The sequence below is a fragment of the Cololabis saira genome, chromosome 20 (assembly GCF_033807715.1).
Source record: "Cololabis saira isolate AMF1-May2022 chromosome 20, fColSai1.1, whole genome shotgun sequence".
NCBI classification, from domain to species: domain Eukaryota; kingdom Metazoa; phylum Chordata; class Actinopteri; order Beloniformes; family Belonidae; genus Cololabis; species Cololabis saira.
In genome coordinates, this window is record NC_084606.1 from 21,351,513 (window position 1) to 21,371,376 (window position 19,864).

The window sequence follows — 19,864 nt, forward strand, 5'->3', positions numbered from 1 at the left end:
GCAACATATTAATACTAGTATTATATTGAGATTCAACAGCAAGTATTGGCAGCTAATGATGCTGTAAGGACCAATCAGCTCCCAGAATGCTGATATAAGTGTTTTCAGAAACATCATGTGGGTCAGAATTACCAAACAGATCCAGGGCAGCAAACAGAGGACGAAAGAAATCGCTTTTATTTTTTCCCCATTTATGAGAATTTAGTTTTTAACATTTATGCAAATATAACCCCAAGACAGTATATAAAGCAAAGAAATTTAGACAATGTATGCAATTATAACTGAAAACTTTAATGTTTTCATACCTTTTAAACATATTTAAAGGCAAAAACATGGCACCAGTTATTCTCGTGTCCAACAAAATATTCCTTTTTGGGCATTTTTTTTTTTTAAATCGATCTTTAGACATTTTTAGGAATTAATATGACAATCGATTTAAAATCGGAGAATCGATTTTTTTCAACACAGGCCTAGGAACGACTATCAGTTTGAGTTGTCCCATCAAGCCGGGTGATCGAGGCGCTTTCCTTGAAACGCGGTGGAAATTTAAGGTCTAGTAATAATCAACAAGTTTTAGACGATTTATGGATTTAAGGCCACTTGCTTTAATATTTTGCAAATTTAGCACCGATCTAAAGATTTGCAGAGATACTGAGCTGTTTTTTTTTCTTTTTGTAAGTAAACAGACTTGGCTATAACTGGGATTTCACCCAAGTCATACCTCAAGTCATTTCCTCTGGCCTGAAGAGTTTGGGACAGTATGAGACAAAGCGTTTGGTTAATTTGTGTAAAATATATAAGGTTTAGATTTAAATTCCCAGAATTTCATATGAAAGTAGAATATTGCACCTGAAACAAGGTATCTGGTATTTGTAGTTGGTTTAGATTTGTCTTTGCTTCGGCCTTGAGTCTCTTTTACTGCTGTGTCTGAGCTTGCATGTGTCCAGTGTTTATGTTTGGACTTCGAGTGACCTGAAAGGTGTGTGTCTCTTGTGATATTCTGTATTTCTTTTCTTCTTGCGGTGTTGTGTGTAGACAGTGTCATTAGATGGAAGATCGTCCCGATGGTTCTTTCTGCTGTCTTTACCGCTCTCTGGGGAGGTTTCTTTTTTGCCAGGTGGCAGACAGTGATGCCAGTAGTGTTGATACTCTCGTAAATCCTCTACGGGCTTGTGTGAGGGCGTAAAAAGAGGCTCACTCGTGGTCATGGGGGCCCCGCCCGGGGCTTCCCTCTGTCGCCTGCGGGGAGGGCACCTACATACTCACTCTGCAGTTTTGGGGGACAGATAATCACAGTAGCCTAGTCTTGATTCAGTTGGCCCTTTTCCACTACTACTTTTTAATTTTCTCCTCAGCCACCAGGTTTATGAACATCTGCACCTCAGAGTTGGATCACCAAACAGACGTTTGCGCTGCCATTGCCTGTCGGATAAAATGAGGAAGCCGCGGGCTGCTCTCGCACTGACTCCCTGCTTCCTGACTCAGACGTCTGACTCCAACCCCCCGACCAATCGGTGGTGTGTATTGTGATGACGTCAGATACAGGGCCGACTCAGCACGCTTAGAACCTCGGCAGTACAGGTACAGAAAAAGTATCTACTCAGCCAGCCTTTACCCGTCTCAGCCCGTAGTGGAAAAGCGCAAGACGGGGGCGTGGCGAGTAGAAGCATGCAGAGTAGGTACTAGTGGCCATTAGAGACCTGGAATGGTTGCGATTTGTGTCTCTGCTTGATTGTTTGTTTGTTTCCTCTCTTGCAGATTTCAAAGGCTTGTGTGCCCGTTTCCCTGTGTTTTTCTCATTTCAGACTAGCAGCGGATGCTGCTAGATATATGTGTGTGTGTGTGTGTGTGTGTGTGTGTGTGTGTGTGTGTGTGTGTGTGTGTATTTATATATGAATAAAAAAAATTGTTATATATGAAATTGGTTAAATATTAAAATGCATATATATCATTCTGGGAGATTGTGAAGCGACACATAAGTGAGATTTGGAATTTAAACAGACCAATAGAACCACAGCAACTAATTTTGGGTACTGTACTGTTAACAGATTTAGGGAAAAATTGCACGTCTTTGCTTAGGGCGCTTTTGTTGATTGCACATAAAATGATCACAGTAAATTGGCTTAAGCCTCATCCACCCAAACTGGACCAGTGGACCCAAAGACTTAAGGATGTGAACTGTATGGAGCACATAACGGCAAAGCTTCGACTCCAGACGGACTTGTATCTTACGAAATTGACACCTGTTAGAATGTATTTAGAGAAGTGAGAATATCGTCTCTGTGCAACTGGGCTAGTTTAATTTTCCTCTTTTTTTTCTTCTTTCTTTTTTCTTTCTTTAGTATTCTGAAATAAGTGGACTTATGAACAATATCCTTTCACCTCATGGCAATTTGATTGTCTATTTGATACGATGTCATTTTGATACCAAGCGGTGTATTTGTACCTGTCATACTGTGTGAGACTGTCAAGGAACTGGTTCTAATAAATGTTTAAAAAAAAAATGCATATATATGCTTTAGGTTTTTACCAACTTGGTATAAACCATTAATATGTATGCAGACAAAAAAAAAATCAATAAATAAAAATTAAAACATTAAAAAAAGAGACTCACTCTTCCCAGCTCAGGTTTGAGGTCACATGATGAGCTGGGACAGGCGACAGGTGTTCAGCTTTACATGAGGAATAATAAGTAAAATGACAATTAATTGTACATGTACAGTATTTGAAATGTGCAGTATTTGAAATACATAAATTAATAAGATGTTGGCACGCTAAATAGCATCTCTCAGGCCGGAACCAAAGTATGAGGTTGTTGTTTCCCTGGCGAGCAGCGCGCTGACCTCGGTTGCTAGGTAACCTCTGCAGGGGCTGCTGCTGCTGCACAGGGATGCTCCACAGCCCCACCACTGAAGCCCTGCTGCTCCTTTAACCAGCCCAGGACGATGGAGGAAGGCTCGGAGTTTTCCCTGAGCATCGCTCAGATCGTGCAGCGGCTGCGAGGAAGCCATTTACACTCGCAGATAGAGAGACAAGCCAAAGTGAGTGTTAGCCCGCGGCTAAAGGCTGATTTATGGTCCCGCGTTACACCAACGCGTACCCTACGCCGTAGGCTCTGCGTCGATTTAACGCGGAACCATAATTCAGGCTTAACCCGAGCAGGCTGCTGTCAGCCTTCAATGTCTCATTCTGGTTCGTCCTAATACGATATACACCATTTACTTATTTTTTTTTTTAGGACTGTTTACATCGGCCTGAAATAAAATTGGAGTCTTTAAAGGAGGATGTACGGAATTTCCTCAAAACATCAGGTGGGTGATGTCGCATGTTTAGCTGTTGCAATGCCAATACTCTTCTTGAAAAATAGAAATAAACGCCCCGGTCTGACCTCACCCCTCATTGCAATACATAAACTACCAATTCTAACATAATAATCATTCCTGGCATTATCATGATATATTGTTTCATAGTGTATTATTATATTAAGTTATGAAATCTCATGGGATGTTAAACTACAGTATTAATATATTGTTATATATAATAGTATGGTGATATCATTTCAACAGGTTATATGTTATATTTTATAAAAATTATGTTATATTAGGATATTACTATATTATTATGCTATATTTATATTATATCGTGCTACACCACTCTATATGATAATTATTTATTTAACTTATTTACTCTCGAATTAATATTGTCAATTTATGTATCTACTTTCATCACCTTATTTACACACACACACACACTCACACACACACACACACACACACACACACACACACACACACACACACACACACACACACACACACACACACACACACACACACACACACACACACACAAACTGATGTCGTCTTTTGTCGTTGTTTTCACTGTATGTTAATAAATAATTAAGAAAAAAAAGAAAAAGAAAAATAGAAATAAGATACTAACTGCGTTTATGACATGTTTCACTGTTTTTCAGGGTGGGAAAAAAAGCTACAGAATGCAGTGTACAGAGAGCTGCACATGTAAGTGACGTCTCATGTGGATGTGGAATCATGAGCAGACACTTATTGATGGACAGATAGATTTGACTGGGATGTGTTTATGTGGGGTGTATCTGGGAGAAAAAGACATCTAATAATAATTACAAGAGCTATGAAGGGGCCAAAAACATTTATTGTGCCTTGTTTTTTTTTTTTTTGTATGATTTATTTATGAAACTTTGAGCACACAAATATACAATACACCACCTACACAGAGAGAAACTGATGCATAGATGAATACCGTGGAACAGGGTACCAAAAAAAGAGGCAGTTTTATCCCCAATTCCCACCCCCACCCTCCCGTACAAGTAAAAACGAAATTAACACAAGTACGTGCATAAATGCAAAAAAAAAAAAAATTAATTCATTAATAATAAAAAAAAAACTAAAACAAAAAAAAAAAAAAAAAAAAACCCACTGCTACTGCACTATAGGCTAATGTTCATGTGTGTGTGTGTGCATGTGTGTGTGTGTGTGTGTGTGTGTGTGTGTGTGTGTGTGTGTGTGTGTGTGTGTGTGTGTGTGTGTGTGCGTGTATGTGCGTGCATGCGTGCGTGCGTGCGTGGGGGGCAGCAAGACTAGGTTGTCTAGATGTCAGGGTCGATCTCTAATTGGAGAGATCTGACATGATCTAGGAAGGGTCGCCATATTTTATGGAACTTCCGTTCGGAGAAACGAAGAGAGTATTTAATATTTTCCAGTTTCATAAAATGCAGGGCGTCTTTAATCCATTGAGAATGAGAGGGAGGGTAAGGGTGCTTCCACCGCATCAGAATGGCACGTCTTGCTAACAATGTGAGAAAGGCAACAAGCTCAGCAAAGTGGGACGGCAGTGAAAGGCCAGTGGGTAGGACACCAAACAGGGCGAGTAGTGGCGAGGGTCGGATGTTGGAAGATGTGACAGCTGACAGGGAGTTAAAAACACAATCCCAGAACGGAGCAAGGGTGGGGCAAGACCAGAGCATGTGACTGAGATGAGCTGGACCTAGATGACATTTGTCACAGTTTGGGTCGATGTCAGGGTATATATGAGCCAGCTTAGCCTTAGACCAGTGAACTCTATGCACCACTTTACACTGTAGAACTCCATGGCGAGCACAGATAGACGAGGAGTGAACCTTACTCAGAGCCTGCTCCCAGGTGGCAGGATCTATATCTTCACCAAGTTCTACGGACCAGGCATTGCGAAAGGTGTCAGAGGCTACAGTCCGACTTAGGGGTGGGTATTGGGAAGGACCTCACGATACGATACGCATCACGATACTTGAGCCACGATACGATACACATTGCGATATCCCGATTATGCGATATCCCGATTATTATATTCTACATAGTTCACCGAAAAATTTAAAAATGCATTACACATCTTAAAATCCAAGTTGTATATATGTACATCAGATGATAGTGATGGATCTTAAAATCCGAGTTGCACGTTCATCAGATTATAGTGACAATTCATGGGACAAACTGAGTCAAAACAATGTTTTATTATAACTATACAAGCTAAAGTTACAACATATTTGTATATGTTTTTCTTATATTTTTTACATCATATGAAATTAACATTACATTTAGTATGAGGTTGCTTTAATTATGTGGCAAATGATAATAAACACAAGAAAGATGGTACTAAAACCAAGGACAGGCACAGTGATCAGTCAGTATAGATATAAATCCATAAATAAATAAACCTCTGTCCATTATTTTTCATTTTTTAAGGACAGGCAATTGTGTTATATAAAAAATAAATCATAAAATGAAATAAAACGTGAAATAAAACCTGAGCTCAGTGCAGGGCCCTCCCAGGGTTGGTAGAGAGTGGCAATGCCCAGGACTGTCACTTAGGTAGGAGCACTGGGTGATATAATGGGAAAAAGATCGGGGATAAAAAAAAAATAAAAAAATCTATATTCAAATTTTGAATATCAATATTGAATCGGCTGGAAAAGTATCGCGATATACTGCCATATCGATATTTTTGCCCACCCCTAGTCCGACTATTGAGAAGAGTACTGTACAATATTGAAATTGAGCCTTTGCGGCTGGGCTTAATATCCAATAGTGTATCAACAAGAGTAGAAGGGGGAAGAGCAGGGAAGCCAGGAAAATTAATGCGAACAAAATCTCGGATTTGCAAATACCTAAAGAAATGGGTGCGACTCAAATTGAAAGCCTCGGCCAGCTGGTCGAAGGAAGCAAATGTGCCACTGATGTAAAGCTGTTTTAGTGAAACAATCCCTAGATCTTTCCTGATCAAAAAAGCTCTGTCAATAACAGATGGAATGAACAGAGGGTTAGAATGCCTTGTTTAATAAGAACCTACAACAGGGGCCAGGGAGGGTCATGATTAACCCACACTCAGATTCACATCAGAACTGTTTCCACATTACACAAGATCATATTTATTTATTTTTTACTTTTAATCTACACTTAGACACTTTCATTGAGGCGCTGCACTGTTATGTTATTATATGTTACTAACCAAGTCTTTCTGTGTGTCGTTGATACTAACCTGCTTTTTTGGGCATCTATGTAGCTGCTGAATACTTTGAATTTCCCTCAGGATGAATAAAGTATCTTTGGATCCTTCTAATTCAGCTAACCCACTCTCACACGTCACAACATACATTTTCTCTTTGTGTTTTCCCTTGTTTTACAATGACTCACAAAAGTTCCTTTAATGACGTAAAAGGTCTGCTGAAGTATAAAGCCCACATGCTGCATCAAAGGGAGATTTGTTTTCCTCTAAGAGATGACACTTAACCATTTGAAATGCTTTTTATGTGCACTAGGGATACTCAAAAAGAGGTACCTTTTTTCATAGTCTTTCTCTGAAGCACTTTTCCTTGATATTACTGGAAAAAGGCAGATGATCCAGTCACACATACACTTACCTGCAGTAATGGTCTGCAGTTATGACACTACAGATATTTTAAAAGAGATGGCACAATATGGAGCAACTTCAGCTATATCTAGTTTTTTATTGTGTTATAATGAGATGCACAACCCCAATTCCAAAAGAAGTTGGGACACTATTCTTTTCACCAGACAGCATGGGACGTAGCGCGTGGAAGGATCACGTTATTCCGTCAAGATCCTCCCCACCCCATGTGGCGCCCCGGTTGGCCAGAGGGGGCATGTATAGCCCAGGACTGTTGCATGTTTTTGTGAGGGTAGCTCACATTAGCTACCCAGAACATGCAAACTCCACACAGAAAAGCCATTTCGCCAACCCCACCCAGGGTGTGGGCGTTGCACCAGGTTGGAGTAAAGACTTGTCATATTGTAAAACGTGTTAAGTTTTGTTGCCGTGTAAAGAGACAGCAGATTTGCTCTAATTGCCCCCTTACATGTAAAGACTGAGATGATGAGACTGTTCCTTCTTAACTTGAATGTTCTCTCGTAAATAAGATATTACTTTATGAGATCGGAAAACTATTACATCCTATTTCTAATCAACATTTTTCCCAGAGTCCCAACTGTTTGGTGCTGGGTTGGGAATGCAATGTATGACTTAATCACTAAGACTGCCAATTCAAGAAGAAAGTGAATCTATGCTGCTTACTATGTGAGCATCACGTTCACTCTCGGGGCTGCAAGGCATTATGGAACAGAAACCTTTCTTCTTTTACATGTTTATGATCTAAGAGAGAGATGTATGAGTGTGTATGGAGGGGTGAGTTTGTCTTGTAGTGTAAAAGCACCCTGGGAGGTCAGGAGAATTAGAAAAGGGCCAAATAAATACAGTGTATTTACTGTTTTAAAGGGTCTTCCAGGCAAAAGGAGATGGTACAGGAGCTTTTTTAATAATAATAATTTAGGCAGCTCTGATCATGTCTGATACTTTGATGCTTCTGTCTCATTTCACTCACAAAGTCAAAAAGATGCTTTGAGCGGCTCTCCTAGGCTTTTTTCTCTCCTTTACTTGACTGCATCACTCGGTATTACGTTTTTATATTACCTACCCAGTGGCTAGTTTTCCCTCTTTGAACAAATACTCCAGCATTTTTCACCACTGAGGTGACTCATGTTATCAGACTGGTCTTTTCATGTTTCCTGACCCAAAAAGAACAAATTCTGAAGTAATTGGTTCAAAACATTTGCAGGCACACTTTCACTTAGAGGTGGATTGGAGGAAGCAGATGTTTATTAGTAAACTTAAACAAATCCAAGCCTCACACATGGAACCAGCTGATGAGCTGGCGTGGGCTCTCTGTCATCCATGTCACTTTAACTCTCAAAGGCAGTGTGTGCAACGCTGCTCAGTCTCTGTTCGGGTGCTTTGTACTTTTGGTGAAACAGTTTTTGTCTGGAGCTGGTGCTAATTTTAAAGTAGACTGAGATCTTTTTCTTTTCCTCTGTTTTCTGTGCTGCTGTTGTTAAATATTGTCACATCCGAACCGCTCCATTAGTTACCAGCACAGGACACTGATTATCTTGGAGCTTGGCAAGATGAAATCCAGCTGAAATTGTGTTTTTGATTGTTATTTTATTCTGCATGTAAAGCACCATGTGTTGCATTTATATTGTATGATTTGGTGCTATATAAATAAATAAAGTTTGAGTTTGAGTTTGAGTTTGTAAATGAAGCTTCTTAAGCCTTGTTTACATCTGGTTTAACATCCGTTCTGAGTGGTCTAATCACATGGACAGTTAAAGCGTGTCACTCACACCTGATATCTCCACATGCTGCTTGAGTGTGACAACTTACGATTAATCTCACTCCCCCCACTTCATACACCAAAAAAAAAAGTGCATGATTTCTGCCTTTTAAGACTAAATGCATTGTTTTGTTTTTACTTACGATATGCAGCAGTACAATAAGCCCACCCAGCAAATCAAAACAAGCCACACAAGTCCATGATGTTGGGGTTGTGTATCGTTGTTCACACTATAATATGGCACAGTGCGCAAATGACTACGTCCTTCCTCCTAGACCAGGGGTCGCCGTGGCAACCCACGGCTCCAGAGCCGCATGTGGCTCTTTATCCCCGCCCTAGTGGCTCCTGGAGCTTTTTCAAAAATGTTTGACTTTTTTTTCTTTTCCTTTTTTCTTTTTTTCTCTTTTTTCTTTTCCTTCTTTTTTTCTCTATTTCTTTTTTCTTCTTTTCCTTTTTTCTCTTTTTCTTTTTTCCTTTTTTAATCTCGACATTTCGACTTTTTTCTCGACATTTTGAATTTTTTTCTCGACATTTCGACTTTTCTCGACATTTTGAATTTTTTTCTCGACATTTCGACTTTTCTCGACATTTTGACTTTTTTCTCGAGATTGTACTTCAACATTAATCTTGACATTTCGACTTTTTTCTCGACATTTTGAATTTTTTTCTCGACATTTCAACTTTTCTCGACATTTCGACTTTTTTCTCGAGATTGTCCTTCAACATTAATCTCAACATTTCGACTTTTTTCTCGAAGTGCAGTAATGAAAAAACATCTTCCCCCAGTTATAACTAATATAGAAACATGCAGCATGTGTTGCCTTCATTCTAAGGCTGATACAAGACTTTTCATTTTTTGCGGCTCCAGACATATTTGTTTTTTTGTGTTTTTGGTCCAATATGGCTCTTTCAACATTTTGGGTTGACGACCCCTGGACTAGACTGAAGGTGTCAGCTATGTAGGCGTGTCTTCCACGCAGCTCAGGACGCTTTGTGCTTACGCTGCTAAAAGAATGTGGCCACATCAAAGTGTGGTTTGAGTGATGGCAGTATCCTGAGTATGTTTACACCTCTACACCCGTTCTTAAGACTGGCCACTTGTGATCGGACCACTGAGGACTGACTTTAATGCCAGATGTAATCAAGAGCTTCATCAAGTTTCAAAGAGAGTAGATGCTGCAGCAATGTACAGTATGAGAACACGAAGCATAAAATTATGTATTGTAGATTAAAACATTCTTCACTGCCCAGTTGAACAATAACTGTTCATTTGCATGTTCAGGTCTCATGTTCAGCATAAGTTTCTGCTCCAGAATGTGAAAAATGAACAATTGATGGAGCCTGGAAAGAATCATAAAAATGAAGAGCTGACTCGGTTGAGTTCACTCTCGCTACACGCAAAGCAGCGAAGGCTTCCCCTCACGCTTTGCTGAGAGGTGGACTTCAAAAACTCGTAGTCAAACATTTTCCAAGCCAACAAAACGTTGCCATAGAATTACTCATTTACTATATTGCTACACATCGTCACTCAACAATAATTCAGATTTATTTAACCTTTTCTTTGATTGGAATTTTTCATCTAACCGCTTGGGTCTCTTTGTTTTTCAATAAACGGCTTTGAAATATTTGCTGACACGGTCATCTTTAACAACTGACCCTCTTTGGTCTCTGCAGGCTCACGCAGCAGCATGAGGCACTTAGTGACTAACTTTCATTTTTCTGGCCAGTAGTCAGTACTATGTGCTCTTACAAATGTTTAGATTAGGCTGAACGCTGTTTAATGCACTGAGACCTTGAGTCATCCAGCATGCCGTGAGCAGACTCTGCGAGACACTTGGTGTATCTGGTGGAGATGAGCTCTGACTCATCTCAGCTTTGTTTGCAGACTTCTAAAGTGATAAACCCACTGTGAAGAATAGTCTTTTTAAGTATACATTATGCTAGGGCTGGGCGATATGGACCAAAAGTCATATCTCAATATTTTCTAGCTGAATGGCGATACTCGATATATATCTCGATATTTTTTCTGTGCCATAATTGGGGTTTCCCCCAAAGCATTATAGCATAGCATCTCTGTTAGCTTCATTTTTTTCTGAGGCAAACCCTTAAAAAAACAGTCAGTTTTAATACAAAGCCTCGTGCCAAATGTCACACAGGTACCTTTATTAACAGAGGTCTTCACAATATCAAAATGTAGAAAACAAATGAAATAAAAATAAACTGCCTGCATATATAGAATAAAAATGCTTCTTGAATAAAATAAAACAAATATCCCTTTCCTGCATAACAATTAAATTAAAATACACTGTGCAATTATTACAATGTAGACAGTAACAGGCAGACTTTTCCACTGAGGTTGACAGTTGTGCAAATAACAAAACATTTGTGCAAATCTCAAATAAAACATTCAAGTCAATTTGTCACAAAATAAGCTATATCAAAATCATTAAAAAAAAAAATGTAAAAAAAATCGATATAAACGATATTGTCTCGTACCATATCGTGTTCGAAAATATATCGATATATATTACAATCTCGATATATCGCCCAGCCCTACATTATGCTTCCTTCTTTTGGCTCTTTTCTTTTTTAAAGAAGGTGCCATCTGTACCTTTTATCGGCACCAGTCTCCCACAACTGTCAGTCATGTGGTAAAAAAACGATGTGATGTTTTTTTTTAGTTGAATTAATCAGCTTTTAACATGACTCCACTGTGGCATCCTGCATTTGCTTATCCCAGCCAGCTGCCCCAGTGCCACCCGCCGGCTCCTCCAGAGCATCTCAAAGAGCCGCTGGCCTACATGCGCAAGGCCCAGGTCAGTCTGTCCCCTCTCATTCCCGTCACTCCTCACTTGTGCTCCCTCTACCTCTGACACGTTTCGTTTTCGCCTGTCGGATTCAAAGGCCCTTTTTTTTCATATCAGTTACGTGATATCTGAAGCTGAGTGTAAGTATGTGCTCTGTTCTCACAGGCCAGCTGGGAGAAGCGCATTCTTAAAAGCCTGAACAGCATGAGCACGGAGCTGGCAGTGCCTCTGGCTCGCATGGTAGGTAAAATACGCTCAATCAGACCTAATCCAGCCTGACCACGTCTCAATTCATAACCCTTTACCAGTAGAAAGGCTTTAAACTGAACCAACTCCACATTCTGTGGTAATTCTGTATCGTATTAACCCCACCCTCACTGAACAGAAATAATTTCCTTTCACTCATAACCAGTCTGCGTTGACTGGAAAGAAACCCCAGTTCTGATGTGGCACTTTCAGGGCCGGCGTGTGTTTGCTGAGGTCTCTCTCTGCTCGCTCCACAGAGGCCCGCAGCCGAGCAGAAGGAACTCGCCAACAAATGGAACGAGATGGGCACAGATGAACCAGGTCTGCAGACGTTACGCAGGGGTTTGGCCCCGAGCAATCTGCCTTTATGAAAGATTAGTGTTGATGTGCGCGTGTGTGGTGGTGTATTTAACATCCTCCGAACGCACTGTGTCTCTAAACCAGATCTAGCACTTCCACATTTGCGCTGGAAGGTGTATTTACCCTGCGAGGGCTTTCTCAGGGACTGGACCCGACTCTGCAACATCTCCAGTTACCTCTTGTTGATCCTTCTTGTTATACATACCGTAGTTGTGTGCTTATATCAGGTGAACATCATAGCGGATGGCGAAGAGCGGCATGCAGGAACCACAGCGTAGTTGTCGGTCAAGGCGAAATGCATGCATGCACTTTCTTTAAAGATGGCTCGTATCCATCTTATTTTCATTTGGAACCTGCATATTTTCAGCAGATCTGCTAATCTGGTGTCCTAACACTGCTATCGCAGCACGGGGGCGTATAATAACATTTAGGATGTGCCGTTCCTCCGACTATAAACACATAGGACTGTGAATATAGAAGCTATCCAGACCTCTTGCACGGAGCTGCGATAACGAGCAGCGCCGCTCCTTCCGTCCCAAACGTTAATGTCTCCTCGTTCTGGGGATGACGCAGCTCTGGGATTTACAGCCGTTGCTGCTGGGTGGAAGTCCCACACCGGCCACGAGCCAGCCCGGCTTCTGTGAAGTCTGGAGGCTGATGACAGTTGATTAAACTGGCTTTTTCAGTCTAAAATTGGACGTTTAAACCTAATGAATGTGGCAGGTGTTGAATTTTGTTTGCCGTGTGATGTGTTATAAAGCCTGTTAATGTGTCGCCGCAGATTTGAGTCGCTTTAGGCCTGTTTATGCCCCTAAAGACTTTCTGGAGGTAAGCTGTTCACAGTTTGCTTCAGCTCAGGTTTACATGTTAGTAAACACACTCTGATGCTGCGTTACTGCTGTTGGAACAGGTTTTGATCGGCCTGCGGAACCCCAACCACAACAGTAGCGAGGACATCAGCGCCAAGAGCCACTGGGGTGTCATCCAGGTTCCCCTCAACGTCAGGGACATCCCACAGCTGGTAGGGATCTGTGTCCCATGTGATCTTATTGTTTATATGCGTGGGTGTGTGTCCTCAGAGGTTTTGTATATGTTCCACCTCATGAGATGAACTTGTGAGGATATTCTTAAAAGGAGCTGAAATCCTGTAAAGGTCTCATTATTATTATTATTATTATTATTATTATTATTATTATTATTATTATTATTATTATTATTATTATTATTATTATTATTATTATTATTATTATTATTATTATTATTATTATTATTATTATTATTATTATTATTATTATTATTATTATTATTATTATTATTATTATTATTATTTATTTATTTATTTATTTATTTATTTCGTGCATGGTAGTGCCTAGTTTGACAATATTACAGTAGTACATTTGTACACTTCAATCTACACACCCATGACCGAAAAGGAGCAGGATGAAGACAGGTCTTATTTTACCTGCCCCTTATTCAATACCAAAACAAAAAGAACAGTCAATGTAACCAATATTTAAAATAAAATATACACTTAAATAAAAACCAACCACATATATCAATAGTACTGTTTAAGTCCCAGCCTGTTCATGATCATATAACAATATTTTATCTTTATACATTTTTTTGAACCTAAGTAAATTTGTATATTCCTTTAAATCATTCTGTAGAGAGTTCCACAGTTTTACTCCCACAACCGATATACACATCTGCTTGAGAGTGTTCCTTGCATACTGATGTTTGAAATTATATTTCCTTCTATGATCTATAACTTCTGGATTCGAAAAAACAAACAACTGCTGTAGATTACTTGGGAATACTTTTCTTTTTGCCCTATGCATAACTAATAATTCCTGTAACTCAACTATTTCTTTAAATGTAATAAATTATTATGATTATGATTATTATGATTATTATTATTATTATTATTATTATTATTATTATTATTATTATTATTATTATTATTATTATCCCCCACTAAAATATTTGATGGAGCAAAAAACCATGAACATTTTAGTTTGTTGCTTCTCTTAAACAACTTGAACTTGAACTTCTTTCCTCCAATCGTCCCGGCACCGTCCGCAGTGGAAGCCCACACCCCGACTCCCCGCCCCCCTGCCCGGTTCTCTACAACATGTTTACCATGAACAGCTGGTGAAAACGCTGCTCTGCGAGCGCTGAGATGCAGCTGTTGCAAAGACAGCACAGACTTTGCCCCACGCGCACTTTACCTCACCCTCTCCCATCCACTTCATTGGGTTCAACCTTCGGCCGAAGGGAAGTCATATTTTCTCACCGCTGGAATCAAAGACAAGCCCGTTTCTACTAGCTGACGTCAATACTTCCAGTAATTCATTGCAATGTAAAAAAGCAACAAAACCATTGTGGACTGGGAAATATTTTCACGTGGATCATAAAAACCAAGGCACCTTGAGGTTTCTAAATGTACATCCAAGCAGCAAATGACAAACGTATCAGCCATGCAAGTCATTTTGGATAGACTTTAGTGTCGTGTCAAGCTGACCCAAGAAAATGATGTAATGAAGTGGAAGTCTGTGAACGCGTTTTGCTTCTTTGCAGAGACGGGCCTACTCAGAACTGAACCTGAACACGGGGCAGCTGGGCATTGACGACCACGCACACATCCATCCAGGTATTAAACCCATGCAATCAAGGGTAACAATGAGCAGAAATGCCTGAGACCTCCCTGCGGACGTGTCAGAGGCTTAGTACTACAACATGATTCATCAGAATAACTTTGAAAATGGTCTTTTCAATTGATCGGATAGACTTCTGTGCTTCTGTAAAGAGTAAAAAAATGTGTAACCTTTATCTGAGGCAAAGCCCCGCGATCCAAACTGAACGACCGAAAATGAGTCCATGCCCCTCCAGTTGAGAATCACGGCTCTAATTTAGCTATATAGCCCTTCCAAAAGCTAAGAGCGTCTGCTTCTGTTAAAGTCATTTCGGATGTAGTTCCTCATTGGCATTGTGTTTAAGCAAACCCAGCAAACTGCCAACATTTCTGCTTTTATTGAGGCGGTCACATGTTTTAAGCTCACTTAAAACTCATTTAAAACATGTTGAAACACTTAATCAGTTGTGTTTGATGAAGCAGCACCCGCATGGCACTTACCTCCTTAATTGTATAGAAGCACGAAGGGTTAGCTTAGTTTTTCACACATTATTTCTGTTTTACTTCCATTAAATAAGTAACAACATGATGTCATAGAGCCAGGCGTTGCTGTTCTTCGGAGGTTGATTTTCCTATTTTTAAGACCTAGTAAGGACCAGATAATGTTTTTAAAATCACATTCTGGTACATAAAACCGTACAATTGAAGGTGTGCTTTTCCTCCCCCATGACTGTGACTCTATAAAACTGTGGCCGTAACATCACCTCGTGTTCCTCCGTCGTGCTCCATGGGTGTCTGGGACTTCTCACACAATATCTTTGTGAAGTCCACGTATTGACATTGTTCCAGTTTGATGTTCACGCCTTAAATAGAATGGTCTCCACCATGTGCGTTCGTAGATCCAGCCTTCCCTGATGAAATCATTCTGTTCTGTCTTTCTCTCTCATCCCTGTGCAGACTTGTTTGAAAACGAGTACATTCAAATCGGGAAAAAAGGTTAGTCTTGTTTTAAAAAACGTCTTTTTTTGAAAGGTTGGAAGGCTCTGTGAAATGTAAATAAGACTAAAGTTCAGTGGTTTTCTGGTTATTTAAATTCAAGCTTTGATTTAAAGGAGACATGGTTATTTTTAAGAAGCCCACCCAGGTTCCTGGAGTCTCTAGGTCAAGATACCACACAGATACAGTCCAACACTCCTCTGAACCCAGCAGAGACAAAGATTACACACACACACACACACACACACACACACACACACACACACACACACACACACACACACACACACACACACACACACACACACACACACACACACACACACACACACACACTCCACAGCAGTGGGTGGAGGTAAAGATGGCGAGGCCGGATGATTCTGCTCTGAGCTCCATCTGGGACATCGTCAGGGTGCGAATGGCTCGCCGAGGGACATATTTTCAGACTGTGACACAGCGACAGATTTGTGTCACATGTGAGTCTTGCAGTCAGTTCAGGCAGCCAAACGGCACACAGGGAGAGTTTTGCTTTTTTCATGTGTTCCCTTTAAAATTAAGTTTAACTTTGAAGATGACAAAACCTGCATCGACTAAACCATTCTAGGGCTGTTCGATTTTGCCCAAAAATAAAATCTCGATTTTTTTCTCTCAAAATCCGATTTTCGATTACGATTACGATTATTTTGTGAATTGACAAAAGGCAAAGAAATGATTTCAAATATGCTGTTTTTTATTGAACATTTGGGCTTTAAGTGCAAACTTTGCTCTTATTAAACCAAAAATGAAGGAATAAAGTGCAAAAAAAAAAAGTTTTAAAAAATATAATAAAATATAAAGTTTTATCTCTGAAAAAAAAAATCAGCAAATCAGCACTTGCAAACATACAGTAAGTTATATTTCCAATTAAATAAAACAAGACATTTTCTAATTAAACTAAACTGGGTCTTTGCATGCTAAATAATAATGCAACCCATGAAGGAGGTAGAGGTGTGTAATGTCAGTCATTACATTTGCTGTTCACATTTGCAAGTTTTTTGCAAGGAACACGAGCCGGTCTACCGCATCTGGCTTGAGGGATGCCCGGTGGCATGTTACAACGCCCCCTCCTACACTAAAGAGCCTCTCCGATGGGGCACTTGTCGCAGGTATTGAGAGGTATTTCCATCAATCATTAATATGGTATCAATCATTAATATGTGTGCAGACAAGGTAAAAAAAAAAAAAAAAAAAAAAGCGAAAAATCGATTTTACGATTTTCATGTTTTAACATCGTTCTAATTACATAATCGCGATTACGATTTAAAATCGATTAATCGAACAGCCCTAAACCATTCATTGAAAATCATTTGAAAAATTTTAAACATCTGTTTTAATTCCTGAAATCTCTAGATGCTTATAATAAATAAAATCTAGAAAAAACTATGCAACCGTTTCCTTCAATTATGAACAAAAAATGATGAGCTTGTTAATGAGCGCTCCTCTCCCCTCCATCAGATGCTGATTGAGTAAAAAATCAACCTTGTTGTAACTTGTGGACCACAGAAACACAGGCCGCATGACACGCAGAAACCCACGCCTGGCCGCCTTGGATGGTTGTTTTTCAGCTTCTGGGTTGTGACTTATATTGCAGGCCAAGTGTTAAGTGCAGTCAAACAGGAAATTTAGGGGGCGAGGAGTGTGTTAGTTTATGTTATGACCGGCCAGCACCTTAAGCCAAGGGCCGTGTGTCTTTAGCTACTGTCACCGTGCAGATTTAGGGTAGACCGGGAATGCAGAGGAGTTGGTTGCCAGCATGTGCCTGAGTGTTTATGAGAAGGTTACGCAGTAATCACAATCCCGGGGAGGTTTGTGTTATAATTTATTTTTGTTTATCTTCTTTAAGAAGAATGCAGTAAAATCAACTCATGCACCAACTCTTTCAGAGTAATGATCAAAACATTGTTTTCGACTTATTTATGGTACTTTCAAAATTCTACTTTCCTCCTTTTTTTCGTGTAGGGGTTCTCAGAGAAAACAAAGCTCTCCACAGTCTCACAGCATGACTGCATGCTGCTGTGCAAGCATTTAAAATGTGCAGGTGTCGGGTTTCCCAGACTGTCCCAGTACTTTTTTGGACGACAGTCGCATGTGTTTGTATGTATTTTGTCATTCTGCAGGAAAATCACCACGTTCCTTTTGTTGACTTCAAAGTGATGCTGTACAGGGGTCACATGTGACAATGATGGGATAATACTAGTCCTATTTGTGTGTGTGTGTGCTTCTATGTTTCATTTGAAATATGGTAGTAAGTAGTTAAAGTATTGCTCACGATTAACATTTACTTTCATCATGGTCTTCATTTGTTTATTTCAAATTTGCTGAGAGGATTTGTTGAGCATCGGTTCACTTGAAGTAGATCAGAAGACGGCCGTCTCCTGCTCAAGTTGCTTTATCTCTGCTGTCATGTCGGTCGTGTTCAGTGGTGTCGGAGCAGGACAGCGCGGCGGCGCAGCAGTACAGCAGGCAGGGCTGCCCCACCGGGCTCCGAGCCGACCTGTGGGCCCTCATCCTCAACTCCACCAACCAGCCGCAGGTACCCGAGTAGCTGCACACGGACAGATGTGTACATGTCAGTGTTTATTGTAGAGCAGCCGTGCACGAGGAGCCGCGTTGATTCCCAAACTGTTTACTCTGCAAAAACAGCCTCTCTAGAAATAAGGCTAATATTCCATAAATCTAGTCAAAAATATCTTATTTTAAACAAAAATATATTTGCCAATGGGGGAAGAAAAATGCTCTTGACTATAATTCTTAAAACTAGCAAAACAGTCTTAAATAGTCTTCGTATGTTCTTGAAACAAGGCTTTAAAAAAAACTTTCTTAGAAATGAGTATTTGAATTCTACACGCTAGAGTTTCTTCAGCTTTTCTTCTTTGTCTGTTTCAGTGTCACATCCTGCCAGTACTTCTCACTTCATGTCCCAACATTGACACCACACAGTAAAAAGCAACATCTGACCTATAATTTCTACATAATCTGTTTATTTGCTGCCGCGCTGCTTATCCTAGCCGGCCTTGGCTTGTCCTGTGTGTACAAATGTTAGGATAATCAAACTAAAACAGCGCGATCGCCTGCCTCTTGTGATGAAGAAGCGCATAAACGCTGCGACCCAGAGTTTTCTTATGAGGCCAGGTCAAGAAAACGAAGCTTGAGGGTTTGTTGAGGTAACTTAGTGAGGCCTTGGACAGCGTTCACATGCCATAAAACAGAGTCGCTCCATGTGAATCCATGTTATTAATCACTGATCATTTTAATTTGAAAGGAGAAATCCATGCTGTTCAACATTTCCTCTTTTTTTTTTTTTTTTACTCACAGCTTTATCATTCTTACAGATGTTGAAATGATTTATTGAAGCTAAGTTGGACAGCGCTTACATGTTCCATTTCAGATCTGTCTTAATCTCTAGAAATATAGCTGGGAACATGTGCTGCTCGGACCAACGTTTCCACTTGGTACCAGAGAGATGTATAATCAGCCTCAAGTATTTTAGCAGAAGTTATTTAAACTTTCTTCCAGTGACGTGGTCACTTTTTACCCCGGTGTCCTCCCTCGGCTGTCACGGTGACCATCCCTGTTTCTGCTCTCACATCCGCAGCGCTGATCATCGTCAAAGATGCTGCGCAGCTGCCACAGAGGACACTTTTATTGCTCCGTTCGGCTCATTCGTGATAACCTGTCTCAAACCGGAGGCACGTTTGAGTCTAACCATGTGGTCGGAAACGCGACACACCTCCATTAAGCTCGGTTTAAACCTGCTGTCATCACAGTCAGCGAGAAGACATTAAGTTGATTTGGCAGCATCTGTGAAGAGAGGGACACGTTTTTTTTCTTCAAACACTTGAATAAAAACATGTATATTTGCTATGCTTATCAAAAAAAAAAAAAAAAAAAAAAAAGGGCCCATAAAATTTCACAACAGGAATAGCAATGTTTTTAACAAATGCTTTGAGAAGTGAAATAAGTCATAAGCTGAATTCTGGATATCATCCTCATGCGAGTTATTGCCCACGTAAAGGCAGTTATTCTTCTCCGTTCCAGGATGTGATGCATTATGAACAGCTGAAGGCCGGAGTCATCCAGCACGAC

The 19,864-nt window shown here is 40.2% G+C and overlaps 2 protein-coding genes across 2 annotated transcripts in view; both read left to right on the top strand.

Moving 5' to 3' along the window:
• Positions 1 to 2,464, top strand: part of smim20 (small integral membrane protein 20) — a 118,925-nt gene extending 116,461 nt beyond the window's left edge. Inside the window, exon 4 of the transcript XR_009770608.1 lies at positions 2,455 to 2,464. The gene's annotated coding sequence lies outside the window, so the exon portion shown is untranslated. The remainder of the gene's footprint in view (positions 1 to 2,454) is intronic.
• A 417-nt stretch (positions 2,465 to 2,881) lies between these two features.
• The window catches only part of tbc1d19 (TBC1 domain family, member 19), a 26,661-nt gene continuing 9,678 nt past the window's right edge, over positions 2,882 to 19,864 (top strand). The window contains exons 1-12 of the mRNA XM_061709607.1: positions 2,882 to 3,041; positions 3,239 to 3,311; positions 3,974 to 4,019; positions 11,439 to 11,514; positions 11,671 to 11,745; positions 12,009 to 12,072; positions 12,893 to 12,939; positions 13,022 to 13,132; positions 14,689 to 14,761; positions 15,701 to 15,739; positions 18,199 to 18,311; positions 19,817 to 19,864. The exon at positions 19,817 to 19,864 is cut by the window's right edge and continues 27 nt beyond it. Coding sequence (XP_061565591.1) covers positions 2,946 to 3,041; positions 3,239 to 3,311; positions 3,974 to 4,019; positions 11,439 to 11,514; positions 11,671 to 11,745; positions 12,009 to 12,072; positions 12,893 to 12,939; positions 13,022 to 13,132; positions 14,689 to 14,761; positions 15,701 to 15,739; positions 18,199 to 18,311; positions 19,817 to 19,864 — 861 coding nt within the window. The 5' untranslated portion in view covers positions 2,882 to 2,945. The remainder of the gene's footprint in view (positions 3,042 to 3,238; positions 3,312 to 3,973; positions 4,020 to 11,438; positions 11,515 to 11,670; positions 11,746 to 12,008; positions 12,073 to 12,892; positions 12,940 to 13,021; positions 13,133 to 14,688; positions 14,762 to 15,700; positions 15,740 to 18,198; positions 18,312 to 19,816) is intronic.